At 45.0% G+C, this 24,707-nt stretch overlaps 1 protein-coding gene across 1 annotated transcript in view; it reads right to left on the reverse strand.

Annotated features, from left to right (window-relative positions):
* WDR49 (WD repeat domain 49) overlaps positions 1 to 24,707 on the reverse strand; it is a 139,111-nt gene that overhangs the window by 77,701 nt on the left and 36,703 nt on the right. The window contains exons 6-8 of the mRNA XM_048505005.1: positions 18,987 to 19,154; positions 12,546 to 12,694; positions 2,765 to 3,001 (exon numbers count right to left, since the gene is read on the reverse strand). Of these exons, the coding sequence (XP_048360962.1) occupies positions 2,765 to 3,001; positions 12,546 to 12,694; positions 18,987 to 19,154 (554 nt within the window). The remainder of the gene's footprint in view (positions 1 to 2,764; positions 3,002 to 12,545; positions 12,695 to 18,986; positions 19,155 to 24,707) is intronic.

Consider the following 24,707-nt stretch of genomic DNA (forward strand, 5'->3'; position numbering starts at 1 on the left):
GCAGTGTGTGTTAACAAGGCATCTGCTTCAGATGAATCTCAAACCAGAGATTAAAAGATGTTACTTGGGCACAGCAAAGGGAGGGGGAGAGAAATCAATCACACAGGCCTTTCCCTGTCTAAGGAGGGTGGCTCTTCATTGAGATGCAGGTAGTGCTCCGACCGCAAAGGCCGCAGCGCTGCGCAGACAAACAGCACTCCACTTGCATACCAAGTGGCGCTGCATTTAACCAATACACTTATTATAAAATATGTCATCATGATCCTGGGCCACTCTGCTGCAAGGTCACTTTAGGGAAAAGGTGCCTGCAAAAATGAGGCTCTACCTTAGTTATGCTGCATGTATATTTCACAGGTATATCCAGGTACCACCAGGTGGCTTCTTGGGAAGTTTTCAAAACCAGGTTCATTTGAACCTGAAGGAGACACTACAGAAGATCGTTTTGTTGGGACTTGTGTTTTTTTTGTAGGGGGTGGGGTTAATCCAAATCCAAATCCAAAACCTTTATTAGGCATAAAACCGGTGCCAAGAATTTCAAATACAATAAAAAGATCATTATTGCTCAACTTGCAGTACACAGAGTAAAAATATAGCAACAGCTTCAGAGATTTCAACATTAGAGTTGGTGGGGTTAATCACAAAATTGTACAGGGGTTGAAGGTCTATACTAGGATTACAGGCTTCCAGGTGGGGCTTGGAGATCTGTGCCATAAGAAAAAACAAAAATGGTCCATGGAGGGCAGGTCTACCCCATGCTTCTCAATGGGAGGTAAAGGAGTTCTCCAAGTGGCTAAGAGTCTCTCATGTGTGTCTGTGTCGCCACAAAGATAGCTCCTCAAAAATAAAATAAAAAAGAATTAGGAAAACTATATATTGCTGAAATTGGCAGGATGAGCTGAGTACAACTATGTACAACTACTGCAGAGCAGACGTCCTGGGGCAACCTTCAGTAAATGGCAGCAGGGAGAATCCCTTCAGCAGCACACAAAATGTCGGGGGCAAGCAGAGGGCGAAACTGACCAGAGAGTGAAACAGTTGAGTGGGGAAAAGGCTCTTTTCCCCTCTGATGCCTTTGCTGTCCTCATTCCACAGATGTCTTTTTTGTGCTGTGCAGAACAGACCAAAGTCAGTCGTCTTGCATCCTCAAAATAAAATGGCTCGAGCAGAAATAAGGCATCGCATCCTGAGGATGTCTTGGGGAAAAGCTGTGCAGAGTTCTTCTCCAAGATGCCTTTTTTCCACCCTTAGGATGTCTTATTTGGGCTGTGCAGAATGGGGCCGTGCTTTGCTCCCTTCCCCTGACTCTACCCCCTCCAAATGTCCAAGATTTCTCCAAGCCACAGCTGGCAGCCCTAGGCTGCACTGAGGAGAAACATCAGCCATAAGAGAAGCCAGAACTTGTTTTAATGCTTGTTCCTTTTTGTATTTACTTCTGCCACCCTCCTCCCCAACAGGGACCCAAAGTGGGTTAGAACATTGTTTCATCTTCTATCTTATCTTCACAACAACCATCATGTGATATAGGTGAGTCTAAACATTTTTAACTTGGGTCTCCCAGTTTTTAGTCTTGACACTCTAACCACCACAACAGTGCACACATTTCCCAATGAGCATGGGGGCTACATATTGCCTGGTGTACTGCGACAGCCATAACTACGCATAGAAGGCCACCAGTTCAAATCTCACACCTGCAACACATACTTTAGGCAAACTTCAGACATCCCCATCTGAAGTGTTGGGGTTGTAATACTGGCCTACTTTTAAGGTAGTTGTAAAGATTATAACAGAGTTCTGAAACACTGTAAATGCTATATAGATGCAAACTATTATTCAAGGGCAGAGCGAGGGGGAACGGCGCCCGGGGCACGCGTGCACCCTGTGCCCCTGCCATGGCCCACCACACCCTGGAACACCCACACCACACTCGAGAATGCCCACGCATTGGTGCACGCTCAAGTATCCTTCCCCCCTATCCCATTAGTGCTACGCCACTGTTATTCTTGTTATTCTGTGTGAATGAAACACCAAGTAACTCTGCACCAAAAAGCCTGGATCATGAATGCTAACAAATGGCTACCAAATATGCATTTTGGTTCACATTGTAAAGTATGTCCTGAGCATCCATCCTCAGCACAGTCACACTGTTAAGCTTATTGATTTCTCTGAACTTGGAGGGTGTAACTCTTCTTAGGACTGCACAATCTCGGCTAGTGACAGGAAAGCTATGGAAGAGTTCACACTACCACGTGCTGCCTCTCTAGAGTTGTCAACCTCCTGCTATTACAACTGATCTCCAGGCAACAGACATCAATTCTCCTGGATAAAATGGCTGCTTTGGAGGGTGCTCTATGGCAACTGTACCTCTTTGAAGTCCCTGATCTCTCTAAGCTCCACCTCCAGATCTCCAGATATTTCTCCACCCTGTGCCTCTTCTATTTGAGGAGCAAGGGTCCTTCTCCTTTGCATTTTGTTTATACCGATATCATGTACCCAGTGCCTTCATCTGAGCAGAAATCAATTAAACCAAAATATATTGGATTCACTGACATTTGCCAGGGAAATAAAACCCCTGAGAATCCACAACTCTCGCACTTTTTTCCAGCAAGTGCACCGAAAGCCAATAATAAATACAAATCAGTACAAAATCATTTCTCTTTCCAATTCAGCGCTTGCCGAAATCCCATTAAAGCGAATGGGATATTCAAACAGCTTATCTGACTAATGCAAAAAAATATGGCCCCGCTTCTTTTAATTTTATTTTTACCTGCTTGAAAACTGAATTGTAAAGAACACACGTAACAGCTCTTCTGTGACTGGCGACTCTGCTCTTGCCTGTATCCGGCTCCATTTCCAGTAATGTCAATTGGTTGTTAAATGAGATGAATAGACGCCCACGAGATTCATCAAAGTAAAGCAGAGAATAAAAGTCTAGGCTTTTGGGAAAGGAACCAGCAATCCTCTGGATGCAAAGCTGGTGCTGAATATCCCAGATCCTTAATACCTGCACAGGGTGAGAAAGGGGAAATAATTAGAACCAAGTTTCAAAACTGAAAGTCAAGTTTTTAAATCAGAAGGTATACGAAAGGATATTTAATAAAATCCAAATTCAATTTTTCTTATTGTCGTATCAGGGGGTGTAATTACACAGAATTGCTTTAAACTGGGTTCCCTGTCCATTTGGAGGCACAAGATGTTGGGAGGGAAGATAGTGGCATAGAATCATAAAATCATAAAGTTGGAAGAGACCCCAAAAGCCATCAAGTCCAACCCCCTGCAATAATCAAAGCACTCCTGACAGATGGCCATCCAGCTCTGTTTAAAAACATCCAAAGAAGGAAACTCCATCACTCTCCGAGGCAGTGCATTCCACTGTCAAACAGCCCTTACTGTCAGGAAGGTTTTCTTGATGTTTAAGTGGAATCTCTTTTCCTTCACCTTGAACTCATTACTCCTGGTTCTAGTCTCTGGAGCAGCAGAAAACGAGCTTGCTCCCTCACCAACATGACATCCCTTCAAATATCTAAACATGGCTATCATGTGACCTCTTAACCTTCTCTTCACCAAACAAAACATACCCAGCTCCCCATGTCTCTCCTCGCAGGGCATGGATTCCACATAGGAGGGGAAAGGACAAATAGGGCAACCTCTGGCATCAGCAGCTAAACAACTTGAAAACAGTTTCTGTAGAGTAGTCAGGTTGGCCTGCCATAGAAGAGCTAGATTCCAAGGGACGAATCTCTCTGATGAAAGGAGCTATGAAAGCTTCCACCCCCCCCCCCAAAAAAAATCTTGTTGGTTTTTTAGGTGCTACTGGACTTTAGCTAAACAACTTGAAAGTTGGCAGTCTACAAGGCAAGCTAGCAAACCTTCCCCATAAGGAAACAGCCAGAGAAGTAGGGTTGCCAGATGGGGCCAGGAGATATCCTGGAATTACATAAAATTTCCCACTCACAAAGATCAGTTTCCCTGGAGAAAGGGGCAGCTTTAGAGGGCAGGATCTTTGATATTATACCCCTCTGAGGTTTCTCCCTTTCCCAAACCCCACCCTCAGAAAGGCTACACCCCCAAAAAAAATTTTTCCCAGGAATTTCCCAACCCAGAATTGGCACCCCTGGAATGGCTGCAGGGACTTTGGGGCCAGCTTCAGCCATTTGCTCTGATATGTAAAATATAATGTTGTTCTCATCTACCACATCTTGTATTGGCTCCAAAAGGATGTTTCCTCTTCCTATAATGCCAACTGAGGAAAAAGAGTCTGAGAACAGTAAAACTGGCAGGCAGCTGCAATGGTTCAAATTTTGGACTTGAATTGCAGAGTCCAAAAACCCACTGGAAGACCTTGGGACAGTCTAACCTACCTTGCAGGGGTTGTTGCATGGGAGAAATGGATTAAAATCTCCAGTTAGAAGGGCCTCAGGTTGTTGCCCTGTGCCTGAGGGGATGGAAAATGTCTTCCAATAAGAGTAACTAGCACTGGATTATTTGTCTGGCTCAGTAATACAGCAGTTTCATAAGCAAGAAGGAACAGGGTTTGTCACAGTCTGTCTCCAAGTTCTTCTACACTATTTGTGTGTCCCTATTTATATATATTTTTCCCTTGAGTCACAGTCAACTTACAACAATCCCATTGAATCTTCTAGGCAAGAGACTGAGGCCGTTTCTGCACGGCCCATATCACGGCGGTACCAGAGGCGGTAAAAAACTGCCGCCCCAGGCCGCCGTTTGCACGAAGCGCCGCTAACGCGCAGCAGCGACCTAATCAACCCTCCCCAGAAGCCTCAGGCAGCCTAAATAACTAACCAGGGTTGTTGTTGAGAAGGCGTCTTCCCAGTGCGGGCAACGCCCGCAGAGGCGCTGTTCCCCCTCCCTCCCACTTACCGTGTCCTGCTCGTCGTCTGCGAGCGTGAAGCGCCGCTGTCCCCGACCTCAGGGGTCGGAGGACAGCGATGAAGGCGGGCTGCCGCGGCATACTGGCAGAAGGCTAAGCGGCTCTTGAACGCCTGCCTTCTACCGGCCTCCCCTGCGCCTGCTTTCGCCGCGGCTTCCGTCGCGAGCGAATCCTGCGCCCGGCCCGAAACTCTGCGCCCCGGCATTAAGAGGCGAGGCAATGCAGAAACGGCCTGACAGAGGTGGTTTGCCATTGCCTTCTTTTGTGTAAAGATCCTGAAATTCCTTGGGGTTCTCCCACAGTGGTGGAGCTTAAGGAGATGGGGGGCGCTGTGCACTGGACACACACTGGTGGGGGTGGAAAATTGCCCCTCACCCTGCCCCTTCCCCCCTCACCCCATCCCACCAGGTCTGGCCCCGCTCCACCAGCCTGGCTGGTTTTCAACCAACAGAAAGCTGTTTTCAGTGGGCAGAAAAAGGTAAGTGGGGGCGGGGGCGGGGCCGCGGGAACAGGGCTGCGGGGGGCAGGGCCCGGGTGCCATTTTGCCCTGGGCGCCATTTTCTCCCCCTACACCCCTGTCTCCCATCTGAGACCAAACATCTGAGAACAAGGCAAGAGACTAACAGAGGTGGCTTGCCATTGCCTGCCTCTGTGTCATGATGCTGAAATTCCTTGGGGGTCTCCTATCTGAGAACAGACAAGGGCTGACCCCTGCTTAGCTCCCAAAATCTGAAGAGATTAGGCTACTATGAGCTGTCCTGCCCCAATTCTATATGTAGACTTATTTCCAGCAATCCTAGCATCAGATAACAGAGAGTCATTGCTTTCACATCCTACATGTGAACTCCCAAAGGCACCTGGTGGGCCACTGCGAGTAGCAGAGAGCTGGACTAGATGGACTCTGGTCTGATCCAGCTGGCTTGTTCTTATGTTCTTATGTTCTTAGTCACAGTACTGTTTGGTACTAGTATTGTCTAATGAGAGTAGCATGAATAGCCCTTTTGGGATGTTACATTTTTGGCACTCCTATCTTGCACACTGAGAGAGTGCACTGTGGACAGTCCTCCCAGTGTAAATGATGCCATTTTGTTTAGAAAGATGAATTTTCCAGATTTTGAAGGCAAACATTTACAGATTCTGAAGCTACAAAATACATTGTCTTTTTTTTTACACAAAATAGTCATGTGGACTGTGCACAGCTCACAGCTCACTATCATAAAGCATGAGATAAGAGTACCAGAATTGTAGCACTGGGAAAGGGCTAATGTCATCATCTGTGAAGTTTCCAGCTGCCTTATGTAAACTGAGCTCCCCTGCAACACCTACCAATGATCACAATGAACTTTTCACTTGGTACTGTGTGATCTTGTGTAATCTATACACCTGTTTACATCCCTGGAACCACTGCTAGGTTTCCTGACTAGATGGAAGTGCTTGCACGAACCTGTTGGAGTTTCTCCTTAGATTAAAGTTATTTGAACTACTCATTCTTTAGGTTTCTGATTTTGGAACCCAGAAACATTACATCCCTTTGAAACTCTTTGCCACACTCACAACTGTAGTAACTGGGGTGAGGGGAATTATCACAAATCTTTCTACTGTAAAAGTAGAATCTTACTTTGTAAATAGGACAAATGGGTTACTTAGTAAAAGTCTGCTTGTGTTTTGCAAGACTCAATACTCAAGAAGAAGAGTTTGTATATATACCCCCTTTCTCTCCTGTAAGAAGTCTCAAAGGGGCTTACAAACTTCTTTCCCTTCCTGTTTCCACAGCAGACATCTTGTGAGGCAAGTGAGGCTGAGAGAGTTTTGAGAGAACTGTGACTAGCCCAGGTCACCCAGTAGGCTTCATGTATTCCTATGCTCCTATATAGGGAGCAGGGAAACAAATCAGGTTCAGCCACTCATGTGGAGGAGTGAGGAATCAAACCTGGTTCTCAAGATTAGAGTCCACGTCCTCTTAACCACTGTACTATGGCTGTGATGTTTGGAGTTCTTTAAATGCAGCTCCTCAGAGTAAAAGCTTCCCTCCTCAACAGTCAGATGTACAGGGGGCCCAGTTTGGTTGAGACCCTGATGCTAGTAGAGCAGGGGCTTAAACTTCCTGTTGCACCTTTTTCCCATTGTGGGATGCCCTAGGCAGCTACTATTTTGGCCTACTAATAAGGGTTGCCAGGTGTCAGATAGGATCTTGAGTTCTCTTGGAATTACAGCTTTTCTTTGGGCTACAGAGACTAGTTCTGTAATAATCCCACAGCACCAGGTAGCCAAAGAGATGAGAAGTGGAATTTATTCAGACATAAACAAGGCCTTAACTGGGGCCAGAGTTGCCAGCTCTGGGTTGGGAAATACCTGGAAATTTGTGGGTGGAGTCTGAAAAGAGTGGGGCTTCGAGAGATGAGTGATTTCATATGGGATATAATTCCATAGAGTCCACCTTCCAAAGTGGCCATTTTCTCCAGGTAAACCAATATCTGTTGCCAGGAGATCAACTGTAACAACAGGCGATCTCCAGGTGAACCTGGAGGTTGGCGAACCCCATATGGGCCCTACTAGGCCATAACCAGCCACAGCAAAACAAGTTCTTCTGGAGGAAAAGCTAGCTAGCTTCAGAGGATGACAATGAACACTGTGGCATCACATCAAAACTAAACTTTCTCACCAAACTCCACCCTCCCTAGACACCACTTCCAAATATCCAGGAATTTTCCAACTCTACATACTGGTGAAATATACTGTACTGATACAATTCTTCTACATTTGTCCCAATCCAAATTGGGCTTGATTTTTAAAGGGGAAAATGATGGGAATTCCATTTTTAGAATCCCCAGCATTGCATCTGTTTGCACTCTTACGTGAAGGACAAGAGATGCTCCAGGTGGGACAGTGCACACAAGGGCTCCGTCCTCCCTACAGTCCTGTAAGCAGAGGTGGGATCCAGCAGGTTCTCACAGGTTCCCGAGAGTAGGTTACTAATTATTTGTGTGTGCCGAGAGGGGGTTACTAATTGGTGATTTTGCCACGTGATTTTTGCCTTAGTTACGCCCCTCCTCTCAGCAGTAGCGCACAGAACTTGAAGGAGTCTAGCAGGAGGTGCTCCGGCGTGCGTGGCAGCCTGCGCCTGTGTGCATTCGTTTCCCGTCCAAGGACCGGCACAGCGGCTGCGTCCTTGCCACAGCCCTGCCCAGGAATGCCCCGCCCCCAGAATGCCCAGCCACACCCCCGTCGTGCCCCGCCCAGCCACAATGGTGCTATGCCACAGTTTGAATCCCACCACCATGGGAACCTGTTACTAAAGTTTTTGGATCCCACCACTGCCTGTAAGTAAAGGCACCAATTGGCCTGGAGAAAATGTCCTGTCCCCTTTAAACAATAATTAAGTAACATCAAGTCATCAAGCCTCTGAATAGCAGCCCTGCTATTTCTTGGTGATCTCCCAGCCAAATACTAACTGGGGCCAATCCTGCTTAGCTTCTGTTCTCTGACAAGCTAGTCTGAGCTATTCACAATGCTACTCTGTTTCACAACAGCTTAATGGGATGTTATTTACCAAGTAGGGTTGCTTGCTTTGGGTTGGAAAATACCTGGAGACTTTGAAGGTGGGGCCTGAGGGCAGCGTGAGAGGAGGGACTTCAATGGGGTATAATCAGTGGTGGGATTCAGCAGGTTTGCACCACTGTGGCAGCACCGGTTGTTAAAATGATGCTTGTAAACAACCAGGTGTTAAATTATTTGAATCCCACCACCGGAACCGGTTGTTAAATTATTTGAATTCCAGCACTGGGTATAATGCAAAAGAGTCCACCTTCCAAAGTTGCCATTTTCTCCAGAGGGACTGATTTTGGTCACCTGGAGATCAGTTGTGGTAGCAGGAGATCCCCAGCCACAACCTGGAGGTTGGCAACCCTGTTGCCAGATGATGTCATTTATCTTCATGCCTGGAAAGGCTTTGGCCGCCTTTCATATTAAAACTCCATTAAAGAGTGAGGGCATTTTTCTCCACTCCTGATGGCACTTCCGTGTACACCTCATGGAAATCCTCAGTTTTAAATCCCCAGATTGAAACACGCTGTTATTGCTTCACATGGATGTGGCCATATTAAAATAAATAGCATTCTCTTTCCCACGGAGGCGTTGCCAGCACGAGGCATCAGCCCGTCACTAATTCATACAGTACCACTTCTCTTGAGTTGTCAACCCAAGGCTTTTGAAAAAAGGAAAGCTTTTATCTTTCCGGTTTTGTTTCTTGTCCGACACAGCATTGTGTTAGCAGGCGCTTGATTTGTCTTGGCTGGCAGTCATTTAGAGATCGCTCTAGAGGATCAGAAGGGCACTGTATGCAAATACCTAAACCAGCTCAGGTGGCTCCTCATCCATCAAAGCGAAACAGATTCACGCCAGTGCCAAGAACAACATAGGATTGTTTGTGAAAAATAATAATGGTAGAACAAGCAAAGGGGAAAAACAATGTCATAGTAGCCGGCTAATGTGACCTGCTCAAACCTGAATGAGGAGATAATGGCCTTTTCCACCCGAGTCGTTTACAAAGAATCTTGCTGCCAAATGCTATGTCTTTTTCTTTGAATTCCACACATTTTTCCTCTGTTTGGTTCCTGAAATGCTTTCCCTTCATTTTTCCTCCGTAGTTTCCCCCAGCACAATGGGATTTTTTAAATCCTTTTCTGAGACAGTTTATTTGGAGCATGTGATCATGTTGAGATGATCTTTATTTCTGGGCCCTGCCCAAATACCAGATCCCTATCCATGCTCCATGTAGCTAGTTGCCCAACCTCCCCTTCTCCTCCCCATCCTCCTCAATTTAAAAAATAATGTTTTCCCTCTTTGTTATATCAAACGAATGATCTAACATTAAGGCAGAGCTACCAAGAAGCAAGGCCAATTTGTTCAATTTTATCAATTTCACATAGACCTTGCAATTTTAACATTCAGGCAGAGATACAAAGAAGCAGAGCCAATAGGATCAGTTTTGTCAATTTCACATTGGTCTGTTCTGCACAGCTGAAATAAGACATCCTGAGGATGCTAAAAAAGGCACTCTGCACAGCTTCCTCCCCCCACCCCTCGATATCCTTAGAACGCCTTATTTCTGCTCAATACATGTTTTTTAAAAACTGCTTCAAAGTGCACCTTTCCCCCCTAAGTCATCTGCAAGATGTCTCCTGCCTGCCTGTGTGGAATGCAGAGCTCAGGAGGCACCTTATGTTTCCCACACAACCGTTTTGTTCTAGGATTAGTTTTACCCCCAGCTTATGCCAGATGTTTTGTGTGCAACTGAAGGGATTCTCCCTGCCGCCATTTGTTGAAGATTGCCCCAGGCCATTTGCTCTGCAGTCTCTGATCCTGGGTGCTTTTTCAGCCCACAAAGTACATAGTTTTCTGCTGATTCTGACAATATATATCAGTGATGGCGAACCTCTTCGAGTCCGAGTGCCCAAATTGCAACCCCAAACCCTCTTATTTATCACAAAGTGCCAACACGGCAATTTAACCTGAATACTGAGGTTTTAGTTTAGAAAAAACAGTTGGCTCCGAGGCATGCGTTACTAAGGAGTAAGCTTGGTGGTAGTCAGTGGCTTTGCTTTGAAGCAACCATGCAACTCTTCCAACAGGTGAATCACAACTCTAGGAGGGTTTAATCAGAAGCAAGCCCCATTGTCAGCAACCGAGCTTACTCCCAGATAAAGGATCGTGCTTTAGTTCAGCGCATGAAAATCAGCACTTAACAGGGTTACCTACAGTGCTTCCCCAAAACTAGGTTTTAGGTTTAATGTTAATAATCGAGCCCAGTGGTCCTGGCCAGCCTAGATGTGTGGGGAGGGGCACTCTGCATGTGCCCACAGAGAGGGCTCTGAGTGCCACCTCTGGCACCCGTGCCATAGGTTCGCCACCACTGATATATAGAGTTTTCATTTTTTTAAAAAAATTCAAAGCTAGGCAGACATGTATAAGATAATCCTAGCCACACAGCGGACTGCTTTGCCTCTCATTGAGAAGCATCGGGTAGATGTGCGCTCTGTGGACTGACTTAGTTTTCTCTTACTGCACAGAAAAACTGGAGGGCAGGTCTACCCAATGCTTTTCAATAAGCAGTAGACCAGTCTTCTGAGTGGCTAAGATTCTCTCCTGTGTTTCTGCGTAGAACCAAACACTGCTTGTGTACTTCGTATGTTCCAACAATAGACCAAATTAGGATTGCTTGGAAGTTTGCCACAAACATGTTTGACCATTAAACTTACCACATTCAAAGGTGTCCCCCTGTCTAGTTAGGTTCACACCAAGCAGCTACAAATGTTTGCTTTTGACATTCCGCATGTGCAAAGACACAGCCTTTAAAGTAGAAAGACCAGGTCTCCTGCTGCAGGCAGTGGGAGGAAAAAATGGGAGGGAGGATTTTGGCAATGAGCCAACGCGTGACATCACTTATGGTGCAAAACTAGAAGTGACATGATCATGTCAGCCCAGCACGATGATGTCACTTCCAATTTTGTGCTGGAAGTGATGTTGTACATTGGAACAAAACTGAATAGTTTGTCCCTCCCATCCCCCCTCCCCAACACACAGAACTCCTGCTGGAGTGCCAGTTAAGGGCTGGCATTCCTACATTAAAGTCACTAGGGACTATTTAGTTGAACATGGAAAGGTAGGGTTTTTATTTATGACTGATTTGTATGATATGTGACTGTTTTGTCTATTTTAAAATGCCTGCTAAGCAGACCCACCATGCAGCACGGATGGGAGATGATAATAAGAACATAAGAAATACCTTGCTGGATTAGACCAGTGTCTAATTTAGTCCAACATCTGTCTCTCACAACAGTCAATCACTTCCTCTGGAGGTACAACAATATGGCTCTAAGGCAAAGGCCTTCCCTCGATGTTGCCTCCCAGCACTGGAATTCAGAGGTTTACTGCCTTTTAAAGCTTTCTGTGTCTGTAACCATCACTCCACCCTCTGGCTGGCAATTCCACATCCTGTATCTACTTGTCCATCCTGTATCTACTGCCCATCAGCTTCATGGGATGCCCGTGAGTTCTAGTACTTTGGGAGAGGGAAAAAATTATCTTTGCCAGCTCTCCTCAACTCATGCATCATTTTTATAATCCTCTATCATTTCCCCCCCCCCCCCCCTTCTTGGTCTTTTCTAAACTGAAAATTCCTGGACTCCTCAGGTTTTCCTCATAGGGAAGATGCTCCACCACCACCACCACCCGCCCCCGCAATCAACTTGGTTGCCCTCTTTTGTGCTTTTCCCATCTCCATAATGTCCTTTTGAGATATGGAGACCAGGACGGCACACAGTATTTTAAATTGAACAGAATTCAACCGGGCTGTGTGAGAAAGCACATGCACAGAAAGCCAATTAAAGTATGTTGCATAATTAGGAAGGAAGGCAGTAAAGCAACCTGCCAGAGAGCCATAGATAGGCTGGTAAACAGTTGAACAGATCGTCAAAAATCAGCTCCCTGTTTGTGACTGGCAAACAGGAAGTGAGCTGAACTGGTCAGTGATCAAGCCCCTCTAGATTTAGTCCAAACTGCTGCAAAATGGAGCAGCTATTGGAGTGGGAAACCGTGACCCAGTAGATTTCATGCCTAGAGATCCGGAATTAACCATCTCAGATTTGCTGCTACCTACCTTATCCTTTGCAAAGCTGAAAAGCAGTTTGCACTCAGTAATGAACTGGACTGCTATGACACTGTCTGAATGGCCTTCCAGGACTCCAGCAGATTTGGAGGTCACGTAAGGGTTCCAAAGGTAAACACGGCAATTAACTCCTGCAGTTGCTGTTCAAAGTCGCAAAATCAAAAAAATTATGTTTAGCAATTCTTACTAAAACAATAAATACATCTCAGCTGCAGCAACTGTACAAAACTAAGATGTTGGATTCTATCACATTTTTATTTGCTTTATTCTAAGAAGCACGCATAGTTCATCTCACTTGCATTTTTCATAACAGCCCTGCTGCTAGGGTAGGCTGAAATGGAGTGACTTCCCGAAAATTTTCCGCACATTCAACTTACTCCTGATTTTCTTGGGAGTCAATCCAAAAACACTGGAATCAGTTTGGGCATGGTTCTTCCACACATCAGTTCGGGCACTGTTCTTAGACACATCTACCCTCCCTGCACATTTTCACAGTTGTGGAGTCAGTTTCTGCACACACCTTAGATAATCAGGATTTCCAAGCGAGGGTGCTGTCATCAGCAATGACATCACTGATGGCATCACAGTGACCCCTCTTTTTGCACATGCTTCTATCAATATATCAATATCATGGCTGCCTTTTTTAAAACAGCACTAATATATCAACATGCTTGTAGCATTATAATGATGGGTCAGACAGGTTATCTGAATTCCCAGCTTTCTTATTTTTTAAAGTATATATATATATTTACTGGATTTAATATACCGCCCTATCCCCGAAGGGCTCAGGGCGGTTATGGACTACAATTCCCATCAGCCCCTGCCAGCATGGCCCAAGCTGGTAGGGGCTGATGGGAATTGTAGTCCATAACATCTGGAGTGCCAAAGGTTCGCCACCACTGCAGTCTTTTCACCCTTGGAGATATGCCTTTTTCCTTATATTACAGTAACGCAAGGGACTAGAGACTTCCTTTTTATAATGAAAGCTGTGAATTTAGAGAACCTGCTTGACCTTTCATTACAACAGTATGTTAATGTATCTATGTTTTAGTGCCAAAGGCACTTGTCTTCAAGGCAGGGAAAGGAAAGGGAGTAGTTTGTTGTTGTTGTTGTTGATTAATGATGATGATAGGACATCAAAATGTGGGGTGGAGGTGCATGGAGGTGGGTGGGACAAAGAAAATTGACAGAAACATTACGCACAAGGAAAAAGATGGAAAAATCAGTCTCCAGAATAAGATCAGGATAAAAGTGGTCTCAAAAGAAATAAGAAAACAAAGGAGAAAAAGAAGAAGTGAAAAATAAAGGCATAAAACTGTGTGAGGAACTCAGTGGATAAACTGAAGCAGTATGGGACCAGAACTAATGGAAAAAAAACCATGCAGAAAAGCCCCCAATGTCACCCAGCAAGCTTCACAGCTGAGGAGACATTTGAACCTTAGTCTCCCTAGCATGACACCCAAAGGACTACAACACACCGGCTCTACTCCCTTTCAGATTTGATCACATATATATTCCCTAAGTGTACGAGCAGGTTATTTACTGCCATCCTAAAAGCTGGAATACTACTGCAATAGTTGGTTTTATTGAGATCTAGCATGATCCAAAAAAGAAAACACACATGAGTGGGAAAAGTTGAGTTTCAACTTTCATCTCTGTTTGGGAGTCCACTGGATGCCCTTTGCAAGTTCAGATTCAGTTCCAGATTTGGGAAAGTAGAATAATCCTGACTATCTCACAGAGTTCAGGGGGAAAAAAAGTTCCATTAAAGACCTTGTAAATCAAAAGCACTGCATGGAAAGATGCACAATATTGAATGCATTATTTAAATCACTTCTTTGCCCCATTGCTTATTCATGTATTTTTAAAAACCCTAAAAATGAAAAACTTATCTAAAATGAATCTCATTCTAATAAAGCATATAGTCTGATCTTTTTAAAAAATAAAACTTTTTCCTGATACTTGCAACAGGCAAAACCTCAGAAGAAATTGTGTCACTGTCTCCTTACCTGCCTCTTCCCCTTTCTGCACATTTATATCATAGACCTAAGTTGATTTACCGGTAGTAGTTATTCTGTCTATCTTGGGGGGAAACCTGGCCACGATAGGGTCAAACAGAACAAGATACTAAGGGCAATATATCATTGAAGGTTTTTGCCACTGCTGTTGTGGGTTTTCCAGGCTGTGTGGCCGTAGTCTGCTGGTTTTTACTCCTAACGTTTCACCCACACCTATGGTTAACACCTTTCCATTCTCTGAAGGATTTATACCAGTTTAATTTGTTGACAACTAATATTTGCATGTAAGGTGAAAGCCAGTGAGAAGGGACAAGACTCCAAGAGACCTGGTCACCCTGGGCTCATGGAGCTGAAAACGTTATGTGATTTGGGTGCTGTGTGGTTTCCGGGCTGTATGGCCGTGTTCTAGCAGCATTCTCTCCTGACGTTTCGCCTGCATCTGTGGCTGGCATCTACAGAGGATCTGAAGATGCCAGCCACAGATGCAGGCGAAACGTCAGGAGAGAATGCTGCTAGAACACGGCCATACAGCCCAGAAACCACACAGTACCCAAGTGATTCCGGCCGTGAAAACCTGATTTGTTTTCATGGAATGTTTTCTTTGGTTCTAGATAATGTAAGGGTGTTAACAATTCTTTAATGAGTGAGAGGGAAAGATTCCCTGAGCCCATGAGATTCCGATCAAGCCCTAGTGTGCTTTGGTTAAGAAATTGATGTTTGTTTATTTATTTATGTTCTGTAGGTTTATTTCTCGCCTATCACCAGAATCACTGTTCGATAGTTCTTTGCTCTGCAAGCCTTTAGACTGGTTCCCATTGGGTCCACAAGGCCTTTCCTCTCTCCTGCAATTTGCTTTAGGCAATATATCAGCCATCCTCTTGTTGTTCTTTCTACTCTCTCTTTAAAACTGTCTTGAACTGTATAGGATGCTCTACACTAGATAAGGTTTCACATTTTTCAGCATCCTCTCCTATCGCCAGGAATGTTTCTTTATTGGGGTTTTTTTCTGTCTATCCATTCTTCTTTAACACCTTGTTTTAGGACCTCAGTTTCCCTTTGTTCCCTCTTTCACCTATTGTCCCTGTTTCATATCTGTGTGGAATTACACTCCACTTGTATGATGTTGAGTTGGGGGGTTTTTTTAGTGCTAAACTTAGATTCCTCCTCTCTGCAGGTGTTCCTCATGATCTTATATGTGTGTCTGACTCATGAAGGACACCACAGAGAGGGTATCCTCTGAGCTTTTCTGAGCTGCAGAGATGGTGGTAAGAAAATAGGAAAAACAGTTCACCCTTCAGTCCCTAAACTGGCTGAACTATTAAGTTTTTTTTCCTCTTAGAAAATATAGAGAATTGGAGTTTTATGAAGGAAATAAGTATTCTCAGAGCCACGGCAATACAACAGCCTATAGGACTCCTCAGGGAAAGCCACACTGGTTTTGATTATCCAAACATCCACTCACATTTGTGACACAGTAAAATCAAGTTCTGTGTGACATGGTGGGTAGAGTACTGAGCTGGGGTTGGGGAGACGACAATAGTCTGAAGCTTATTCACACTGCAATTTCCTGGGAGTAAGCCCCACTGAACAGATCTTAGTAGGATTCTCAGGAGACCTACTTGGGTCGCTCTCTAGGTGATCTTAAGCCAGTCAACAATCCTTTTATCTCTCAAACAAATTGTGATAGGCAGATTAGTTTCCACCTATCCCTAAGAACAGCCAGTGGAAGCTGACAGAAAGCTGGTGAGGAACATATTTAAAAACAGTAGTTAAGACAGTTGAAGGCAGCAGTCAGAAAGCTGAGGATGAGTCTGGATGAGTGAAGCTGTGGAGAAGAGCAGCTTAAAGCTGCCTGAAAAGTGTCAGTTGGTATGGAAGGATCTCAAATGTTGAAATAGAACAGTGGTTCTCAACCTGGGGGATGGGACCCCTTTGGGGGTCGAATGACCCTTTCAAAGGGGTCGCCTAAGACTCTCTGCATCAGTAGTCTCCATCTGTAAAATGGACAAATGTTAGGGTTGGGGGTCACCACAACATGAGGAACTCTATTAAAGGGTTGCGGCATTAGGAAGGTTGAGAACCACTGAAATAGAAAAACAGTTCAAAAGTTCAACTGAAAAGAAACTTTGTAATCTCTACCTGACAATGTTGGGTTCGAATCTGAAATAAAACTTCACACCTTGTTTGTTTAGCCCTGCGGGCTGGTTGTCTCAGGGAAAGGAACACACATGCCTACATGCATAAGCAAATATCTATGTCTCTGTATATTTAAGGATATGAATACATGATGGCAGGGTGTAAATGAAGCAGTGTTTTCGCTGTCCGGTGTCTGAGTGAGAGGCCATTGTTAAAGGGAACTGGGTTACTCTGTTGGTGTTTTTGTGAGTCAGACAAAGGACTGATATGTGAAATAATTATGGCTCCCTATATATATTTTTAAAAGGCAAGATGAGTAGTGATATGTGACTGTCTAACCTACAACCGGGGGAAGGTGGTATACAAGTGTAATAAATAACAACAACAAGAACAAGAACAATAACCCTGAACATGTGGGAGGGAGGTTAAGAAGGATGGTAGGGACTTTGTGTGGATGAGAACCAGACTGTCATATTAATTTAAAGCAGGATTGTTTTAAAGGAAAATGGAGGCTTTCTGCCCTAAGCTCCTTCAAGAAAAAGTGAATTTGCTTTAAACTGTGAATAGATCACTTATGTAAGATGCTCAGCTCCATATAAACAGGAATCACAAAGCAAAGTTAGTTCAAGAAGTTACTTATTTGCAAAAATCAAATCCTTCTTGATCTAGATGCAGGGAGGAAAAAAACCCACTGACATCATAGTACCATATCACCAGATTAGAAAGACCAAACAGGGAATTATCAGTGGACAAGTCATCAGCTGCTTTACCACCATTTTACTGGAAGGTAAATATAATATTTGAATGTTAACTGAGCATGAAAAAGACAGCCATTAGAACTTGGCTGTGTTCGCTCATGAGCTCCACGAATGCAAATAAAGGTCTCAATTTGTAACAGCGCATAGCTAAAAAGGACATGTGAAGGATAAGAAACTGAAGGATAAGCAGCCGTATTTGGACAATTGGTCAATTCCCTTCTAAATAACAGCTTTTCCCAAGAATGAACATTATGCTGCTGAAGAAAGAAAAAAGGCCATCTTTGGTGGGGCAGGTGAAGAAGATTGGGGTTTCATGTCCCACTTTTCTCTACCAAAAGGAGTCTCAAAGCGGCTTACGATCACCTGTTCTCTCCCCTTTCACAAAAGGCACTTGTGAGGTAGGTGAGGCTGAGAGAGTTCTGAGAGAACTGTGACAGGCCCAAGGTCGTCCAGCAGACTTCTTGTGGAGGAGCAGGGAAAACAAACTCAATTTACCAGATTAGAATCTGCTGCTCATGTGGAGGAGCGGGGAATCAAACCTTAACCACTACACCTCACTGGTTCTTAGACGCAGCCCATTTGATCCAACACCCAATCCAAAGCCAAGTTCTTACACACACATGGCATTCCGAACATATGTGGAGGAAACATCAAACTGCAAAATTATTTGCAGATTGCATAGCAGTTTACCATTGCCATCCTATTCTATATCCACTGACTAAGCCCTTCAACGGACTTAGAAGGGAGCCACTCTGCTTTAGTGGCACTGCAAATGTCATAGCTTCCCCCAAAGAATCCTAGGAGTGATAGAGATTCTTAGACCTCCCCCCCCCCACCATGAATTGCAACTCAAAAAGTTCCCTGAACAAAGGAAATGGCTGTTACACTAGCTCAGTGATGGCGAACCTATGGCACGGGTGCCAGAGGTGGCACTCAGAGCCCTCTCTGTGGGCACGCACAGAGTTCATCATGTGGGGGGAAATCGCCCCCCACCCCACACACACACACATCTAGGCTGGCCTGGGCCACTGGGCTTGATTATTAGCATTAAATCTAAGACCTAGTTTTGGGGAAGCAGTATAGGTAACCCTGTTAAGTCCTGTTAAATCCCATTGATTTTCATGCAAAGAATTAAAGCGCAATCCTTTACCTGGAAGTAAGCTCGGTTGCTGTCAATGGGGCTTACTTCTGAGTAAATCCTCCTAGGGTCGTGATTCACCCATTCGAAGAATTGCATGGTTGCTTCAAAGCAAAGCCAACAACTACCACCAAGCTTACTCCCGAGTAACGCGTGCCTCTGAGCCAACTGTTTTTTCTAAACAAAAACCTCAGTATTCAGGTTAAATTGCCATGTTGGCACTTTGCGATGAATAAGTGGGTTTTGGGGTGCAGTTTGGGCACTCGGTCTCAAAAAGGTTCGCCATCACTGCACTAGCTTATGCCTGCTGCACAGATGTGCCTTCAAACACTCGGTTGTCATATTACATCTTACAATAAAGCAGAAATCATTAGTTACATACCTATTAAGTTGAGGCGAGGATGGAAGTCAAAAGCATTAACTCCTTGAGTGACATGAAAGGTTGTCATCGTAAGATGAGAGCTTAATTTCTCTCTCCAGGCCAGCACAAGGGTGTTCGTACTACTCGTTGTAACAGAAATAAAGACGTCTAAAGAGGAGCTGTATGCAACTGAAATTAGAGGTGTGAAAGAGATTGCATTTGAATTAAATTCAACACAAAGGCAATAAATTTTGCTCCACCTTGGCTTCCTTTAATGTTATTTGTGGGAGTATCTACATGGTTGCCTCTTTTTGCCCTGCCTTTATGGTGTCCTCATATTTACAATATTCTTTTTTGTGCCAGGTTTGATCAGTAGCGGACCTGCCTAGGGACAAAGGGTACCCTTTGTCCCCGGGCACACCAATTTTTGTCACGTGTTTGGTCACGTGGGGGCGCCAGCAAACCTTTGCAGAGAAAGCAGTAGAACTTTGCAGAGAAAGCAGTGGACCAGATTGTTTTCCTATTTCCTGCCTTATCCCCGCCCACTTCAGATGGTGGCCCACTGGGCCAGTTCCACCTCTCACCCCAAGCAAGCAAGCAAGCCACCCGAGCAGGACGGGGAGCTCCGCCTCCCTTTGTCCCAGCGTTCTTGCCTCCTCCCCTGCTGACTGCCCAGGCAGTAGCACAGAAGGAAAGGAAAGAGCAGGCCTGGGAGGAAGCAGCAGGCAGGCAAGGCAGCACAGGCACGTGGGGAAAGAAGCCCGGGCTCCGGCTTTTGCCTCCCAAATCCTGCTGCCAGCAGCCCATGTCCCCGCAGCCGCCTCGTCACAAGAGAGAGAGAGAAGAGGTTTGTTTTCACTGCCCTGCCCATCGCCCCCCCCCCCCCCCTTCCCTCCTTGCTCCCAAGTTGAGCCATCTCTGCTGGAGTGAAAGAAGCTTGAAAAAAAAGTTTTTTTTTTTTTAAAAAACCCTCCTGAGACCCAGACTCCCGGAGTCCCAGTCTCCCTCCATGGCTGGCACACTGCAGCTTGAAAAAGTAAAAAAGTTAAAAGGGGGTGTGTTTTTTGCAAGATTTCCTCTCCCTAAGCAGCTTGGGGGGGAAAAAACCAAACCGGAGACGTCAGGATACTCTCTGCTGCAGCATGAGGCTTGAAAAGGTGTTTTTTTTTTTTTTTTAAAGGAAGGGGGAAACCCAAGATCTCTGCCGGATGCAGAGCAGCTTGAAAAAGTTTTTAAAAGGAGGAACAAAATGAGATCCCAATTCCCAAACACCCCCACCCAAAGGAAAACAGAAAAAACCCGCCCCTGGGATTCTCTTCCCTTACCCCCTGGGGTTGCCTCCCGCCATTGCATTTCTGCCTCTGCTGGGGGGGGGGGCGCTCTGTTGTGATGGGGGGAGCAGGAAAGATGTGGGGGAGTAAAGGAAAAGGACCTTTCGCCCACCTTGGATTTTCTCCTTGCACTCTAGATCCTCCTTACAGGAGAGAAAGGAGAGGGGAGACATTCCAAACTGCTTAACCAACAGATCTGTCTCCCACCTGGAAGGAGCCTCCCAGTCTCTTGGATCAGCAAGCATCCAGCAAAGACAGAGTTCCCTCTGCATAGGTTGAGATAAAAATTCTTCCGTTTTAAAAACTAAAAAAGAATTTCTACCCCAAAGAATCCCCTCTCTCCCCCAATACTAGTATTTACCCCTGCATTGGCAGCCTCTCTCTGATGTTGGGGGGGGGCCAGCAAAGGTGTGGGGAGGAAAGGAAAGGAACTTTTAGCTTCACCTTACAAGAGAGAGAATGTGATTGGGGGTAGAGAGCCATTCCAAATCTTCTTGTTCTGTTTGTTTGAGTTGGCTTCAGGTCTGGCGGGGATTCCATTGTGGACATAGGAGGGAGAGAACAAACTAGAAATTAAACCCGTTATTTGCATCTTTCCAGAGAGGTTTGATTTCCTTTTAAGTATATGAGAGCTGAAAACAGGCATTCCTGCCTCTTTGCAGCGAAAGGCCAACGGGGGTGGGGTGGTGGGGATCCAAGAGGTGGGATCCAGCAGGTTTCCTCACACCAGATTCCTCGGAGAGTGGGTTACTAATTATTTGTGTGTTAATGCCCGAGAGGGGTTACCAATTGGGTCCGCTTTTTTTCCATCTCCAGCCCTCGCCTCCCCGAGAGGCACATCCACTGCCTTTGAACAACTAGAAAGGTTCCATATATAGCAGATTGCAACTAATAATGTCACTCCTGAACTGGAGTTAATCCCTTTCAGGTCCCTGCAATTCATTGACTTCCACCAAAGCCTCACATCTCGTACCTTTTATCTCACTCAGTCTCTATCAAAAGAACCTGTGTGTTTCACTCATTGCTGTGGCAAGTTCAGATTTGTGAGTTGGGGCATTTTCTATAATGTGATGGTGATTTAGAAATGACCTGGTGCAAAAAAAATTTTTGAGGTCGTGGTGGGGTGACTGCCCATGGGAAGGGCATCCAACTCAGGTTTTGTCCAGGGCTCAGGTTTGCCTACATACGCCTCTGCCCTTTGCTGAGGAGCTGGCGAGGAACCTCAGTTACTAAAAATTTTGGATCCCACCACTGGTGGGATCTCTTTATATTATTCAATTATTCTTAAAACTAAAATCCTTAATAAAGAGGATGTAAAATCTTAGCTAAGGTATAACTCAGTAGACTTAAAACTAATTTCTGAACTATGTGTTCACATAACTTCGGAACTTTTCTTATTGCAAGGAAAATTTACCATTGACATCTTATTTTACAAAACAAAATTTTATTTGTATTGTCAAAGGCTTCCTGGTTGGATTCAACTGGTTGTTGTGGGTTTTCCGGACTGTGTGGCCATGGTCTGGTAGATCTTGTTCCTAACGTTTCACCTGCATCTGTGGCTGGCATCTTCAGAGAGAGAAGTGTGTTACACCCTGCGCCCAGTATTGTGGTTTCATAATTTTACCTTCTTCTGTTAGTTTGGGTTTGAAATTTCTATATAGGTGTCTCCCAGTTTGTCCCCCCACCCCTGCTTTGTGGCTAGGCTGTTACTTGCTAGCTTGCTTTGGTTCTACTTTTAAGTTTGTTGTCTTAGCTTTTTTAAAAAGAAAACAACCTTTTCTTTAGAAGTGGTTTGTTTTCCTGTAGTTCTTGCTGTGCCCTGGGCAGATCTGTGGGTCTCCCCACTTCAGGTTTTTTTTTGGGGGGGGGAGGGAGTTGTGTTTCTGCAGCTGCGGTGTAGTGCTGTGTGGATTTGGTAGGAGATTCAGGGCTTGCAAATGTGCCCCCCCCCCTTGATGTGCGTAGTTCATTAGGTGTTGTAGAGTGGCTTCATTTTAAAAGGGAGGTGCGTGGAAGGCAGTAGGGAAGGGTGTGCGTGCCACATAAGTGATCTATTCACAGTTTAAATGCTGCTATTTCTCCTCTATTTGAAGCAGTGAGAGGTGTGGGATTGGGTGAGGCTTGCTGTTATGCCAAGCTGTCTCTGTGGTAGAGATTTCAATGGCAGTGCTCTGCTGGGGGTCTTGCTCTGCGTAGAGGCACCAAATTTACTTCAGGGCTGCTGCTGAGTGTCCTGAAAGGAACCAGTCAACTTTGCTGAAGTTTGCTTTGGAGGGGCAAATGCTACGGGGGCACCCAGTTGAAGGTGAAGCTGCTGCCCACAGAATGAGTGTCCAGACATCCAAACTTCAGCAAAGCTGGCTGGTTCTATCTCTACAATGGAATAGTTCTGAACTGAGCTTCTTAGGTAATCTGGGGTGCCTTCTTAGTGTCATAGATGAGTTTCTTACCTTCTAGGCTTTGAACATATTTCAGAGGAAAAAGCAGTTGTTCAAGGTTATTCCAAGACTATGTTTTCTAAGTTAAGTTATTTTCAGAAGACTGTGAGTTCATGTCAGTTAGTGCCTTTGTCAGTATTAAAATCCAATGTGTGCAACTACTGTGGAAAACATGACTTGAAATTTGTCCCTGTCCTCTCCCTCTCTCTCTTCCTCCCAGCACTGTGCTGTGTTTCCAATGCTGGGGTCAATTGGGGGTGCTGGATATAACAGTGTAAACGTTTTCACAGCAGTGATAAAACATTTTGAAAGCATTTTGAAAAAATTGTCTAAATGTTTGATTTCTGCTGAGTGGTATGGACTAGTGCTGCGTTGAGGCATGTTCTATAATGTGATGGTGATTAGAAATGACCTGGTGCAAAAAAAATCATTGTTTGGTCGTGATGGGGGGGGGGGGCAAACTCAAGTTTTGTCCCCGGGCTACAGTTTGCCTAGGTACGCCCCTGGGTTTGATATACTCCTTTTAGAAAAATCTGTCTTTGGATGATGGGTGGACAGGAAGGTGACTCTCCCACAATGGCAACATTTTCCTAACTTCAGTGAAGCTGTTCTCTCTCCCAGCAGAGGACTTTTTTCTTTTTAAAAGGTAATAGCTATTTTGCAAAATACAATGTTAAAACAATCTGTTGCAATAGTATATTAGTTTTCATTGATCATTTTTCAAAAGTAACTCTCTAGCCAGGATGCTGTGGATTTTCCGGGTTGTATGGCCATGTTCCAGCAGTATTTTCTCCTAACATTTCACCTGCATCTCTGGCTGGCATCTTCAGAGGATCTGGTGGGAATAAAGCAAGTGGAGTATATATACCTGTGAAATGCCCTGGGTGGGAGAAAGAACCATTTGCATTTGTTAAAAGTATTAAAGGTGAAGTTTGCAAGTATAATTTGCATGTGTTAAGTGGGGGTTCCCCATTTTAGCATTTGTATGTATTATGTAACACTGAAGTTGCATTATCAATTAGTGAGGACATTTGTATAGCAGTTTGCCTGTCCCTTCAGGTACTCATTTACAGTCCATTTTATTTCTTACTGCAGAGAGACATCCTGAGTCTGGGTGGTGTTCACTGACCATTGTCTTGATTCTAGTGTTTTTAAGTACTGGTAGCCAAATTTTGTTCATTTTCATAGTTTCTTCCTTTCTGTTGAAATTGTCCATGTACTTGTGGATTTCAGTGGCTGTGTAGTTTGACGATGTGGCTGTCTGTCCAGAATTTCTGTGTCTTCAAAAAACATTCTGTGTCCAGCTTGGTTTATAACATTTTCTGCTACTGCTGGTTTTTCCGGCTGAATTAGTCTGCAATGCCTTTCATGTTCTTTGATTCGTGCCTGGACGCTGCGCTTCATGGTCCCTATGTCCTCAGCTGTACAGTATGTGGTAAACTCTTGCAGGAGTTAGAGGACCCCTCTTATCCTTTGCTGAATGTAACATTTGTTGAATTTTCTTGGTGGGTCTGAAGATTGTTTGGAGGCTATGTTTCTTCATCAGATTCCCTATTCGATCAATGATTCTCTAGCCCTTTACATTGTGGAATTATAAGGGGAAATGCATTGAAATGCACATTCCTCCTTGTATAAGGTGACCAGATGGTCACCTTTGAGATCCGGGACGGGGACGGGGACGGGGAAGCGGCCGTGCGTGGGCACGCACGCCCGCAGAAGCGCACGGGCTTCTGGGGCTTGCCGTTTGCCACCCTGTGACAGAGCGGCAAACGGCAAGCCCCAGAAGGCCATGCACTCCTGCGGCTGGGCGCACGGGAGGCTGCCGCACTGCCTTGCGCCCCCAAGGCAGTGCAGCAGCCGCCAAAAAATCGGGACAATTTGTAGAACCCGCGGGACGCGGGACAAATTGTCCAAAGGCGTGACGGTCCCGCCAAAAGCGGGACAGCTGGTCAGCCTATCCTTGTAACATTGCA

The sequence above is a fragment of the Sphaerodactylus townsendi genome, linkage group LG08 (assembly GCF_021028975.2).
Source record: "Sphaerodactylus townsendi isolate TG3544 linkage group LG08, MPM_Stown_v2.3, whole genome shotgun sequence".
NCBI lineage: Eukaryota > Metazoa > Chordata > Lepidosauria > Squamata > Sphaerodactylidae > Sphaerodactylus > Sphaerodactylus townsendi.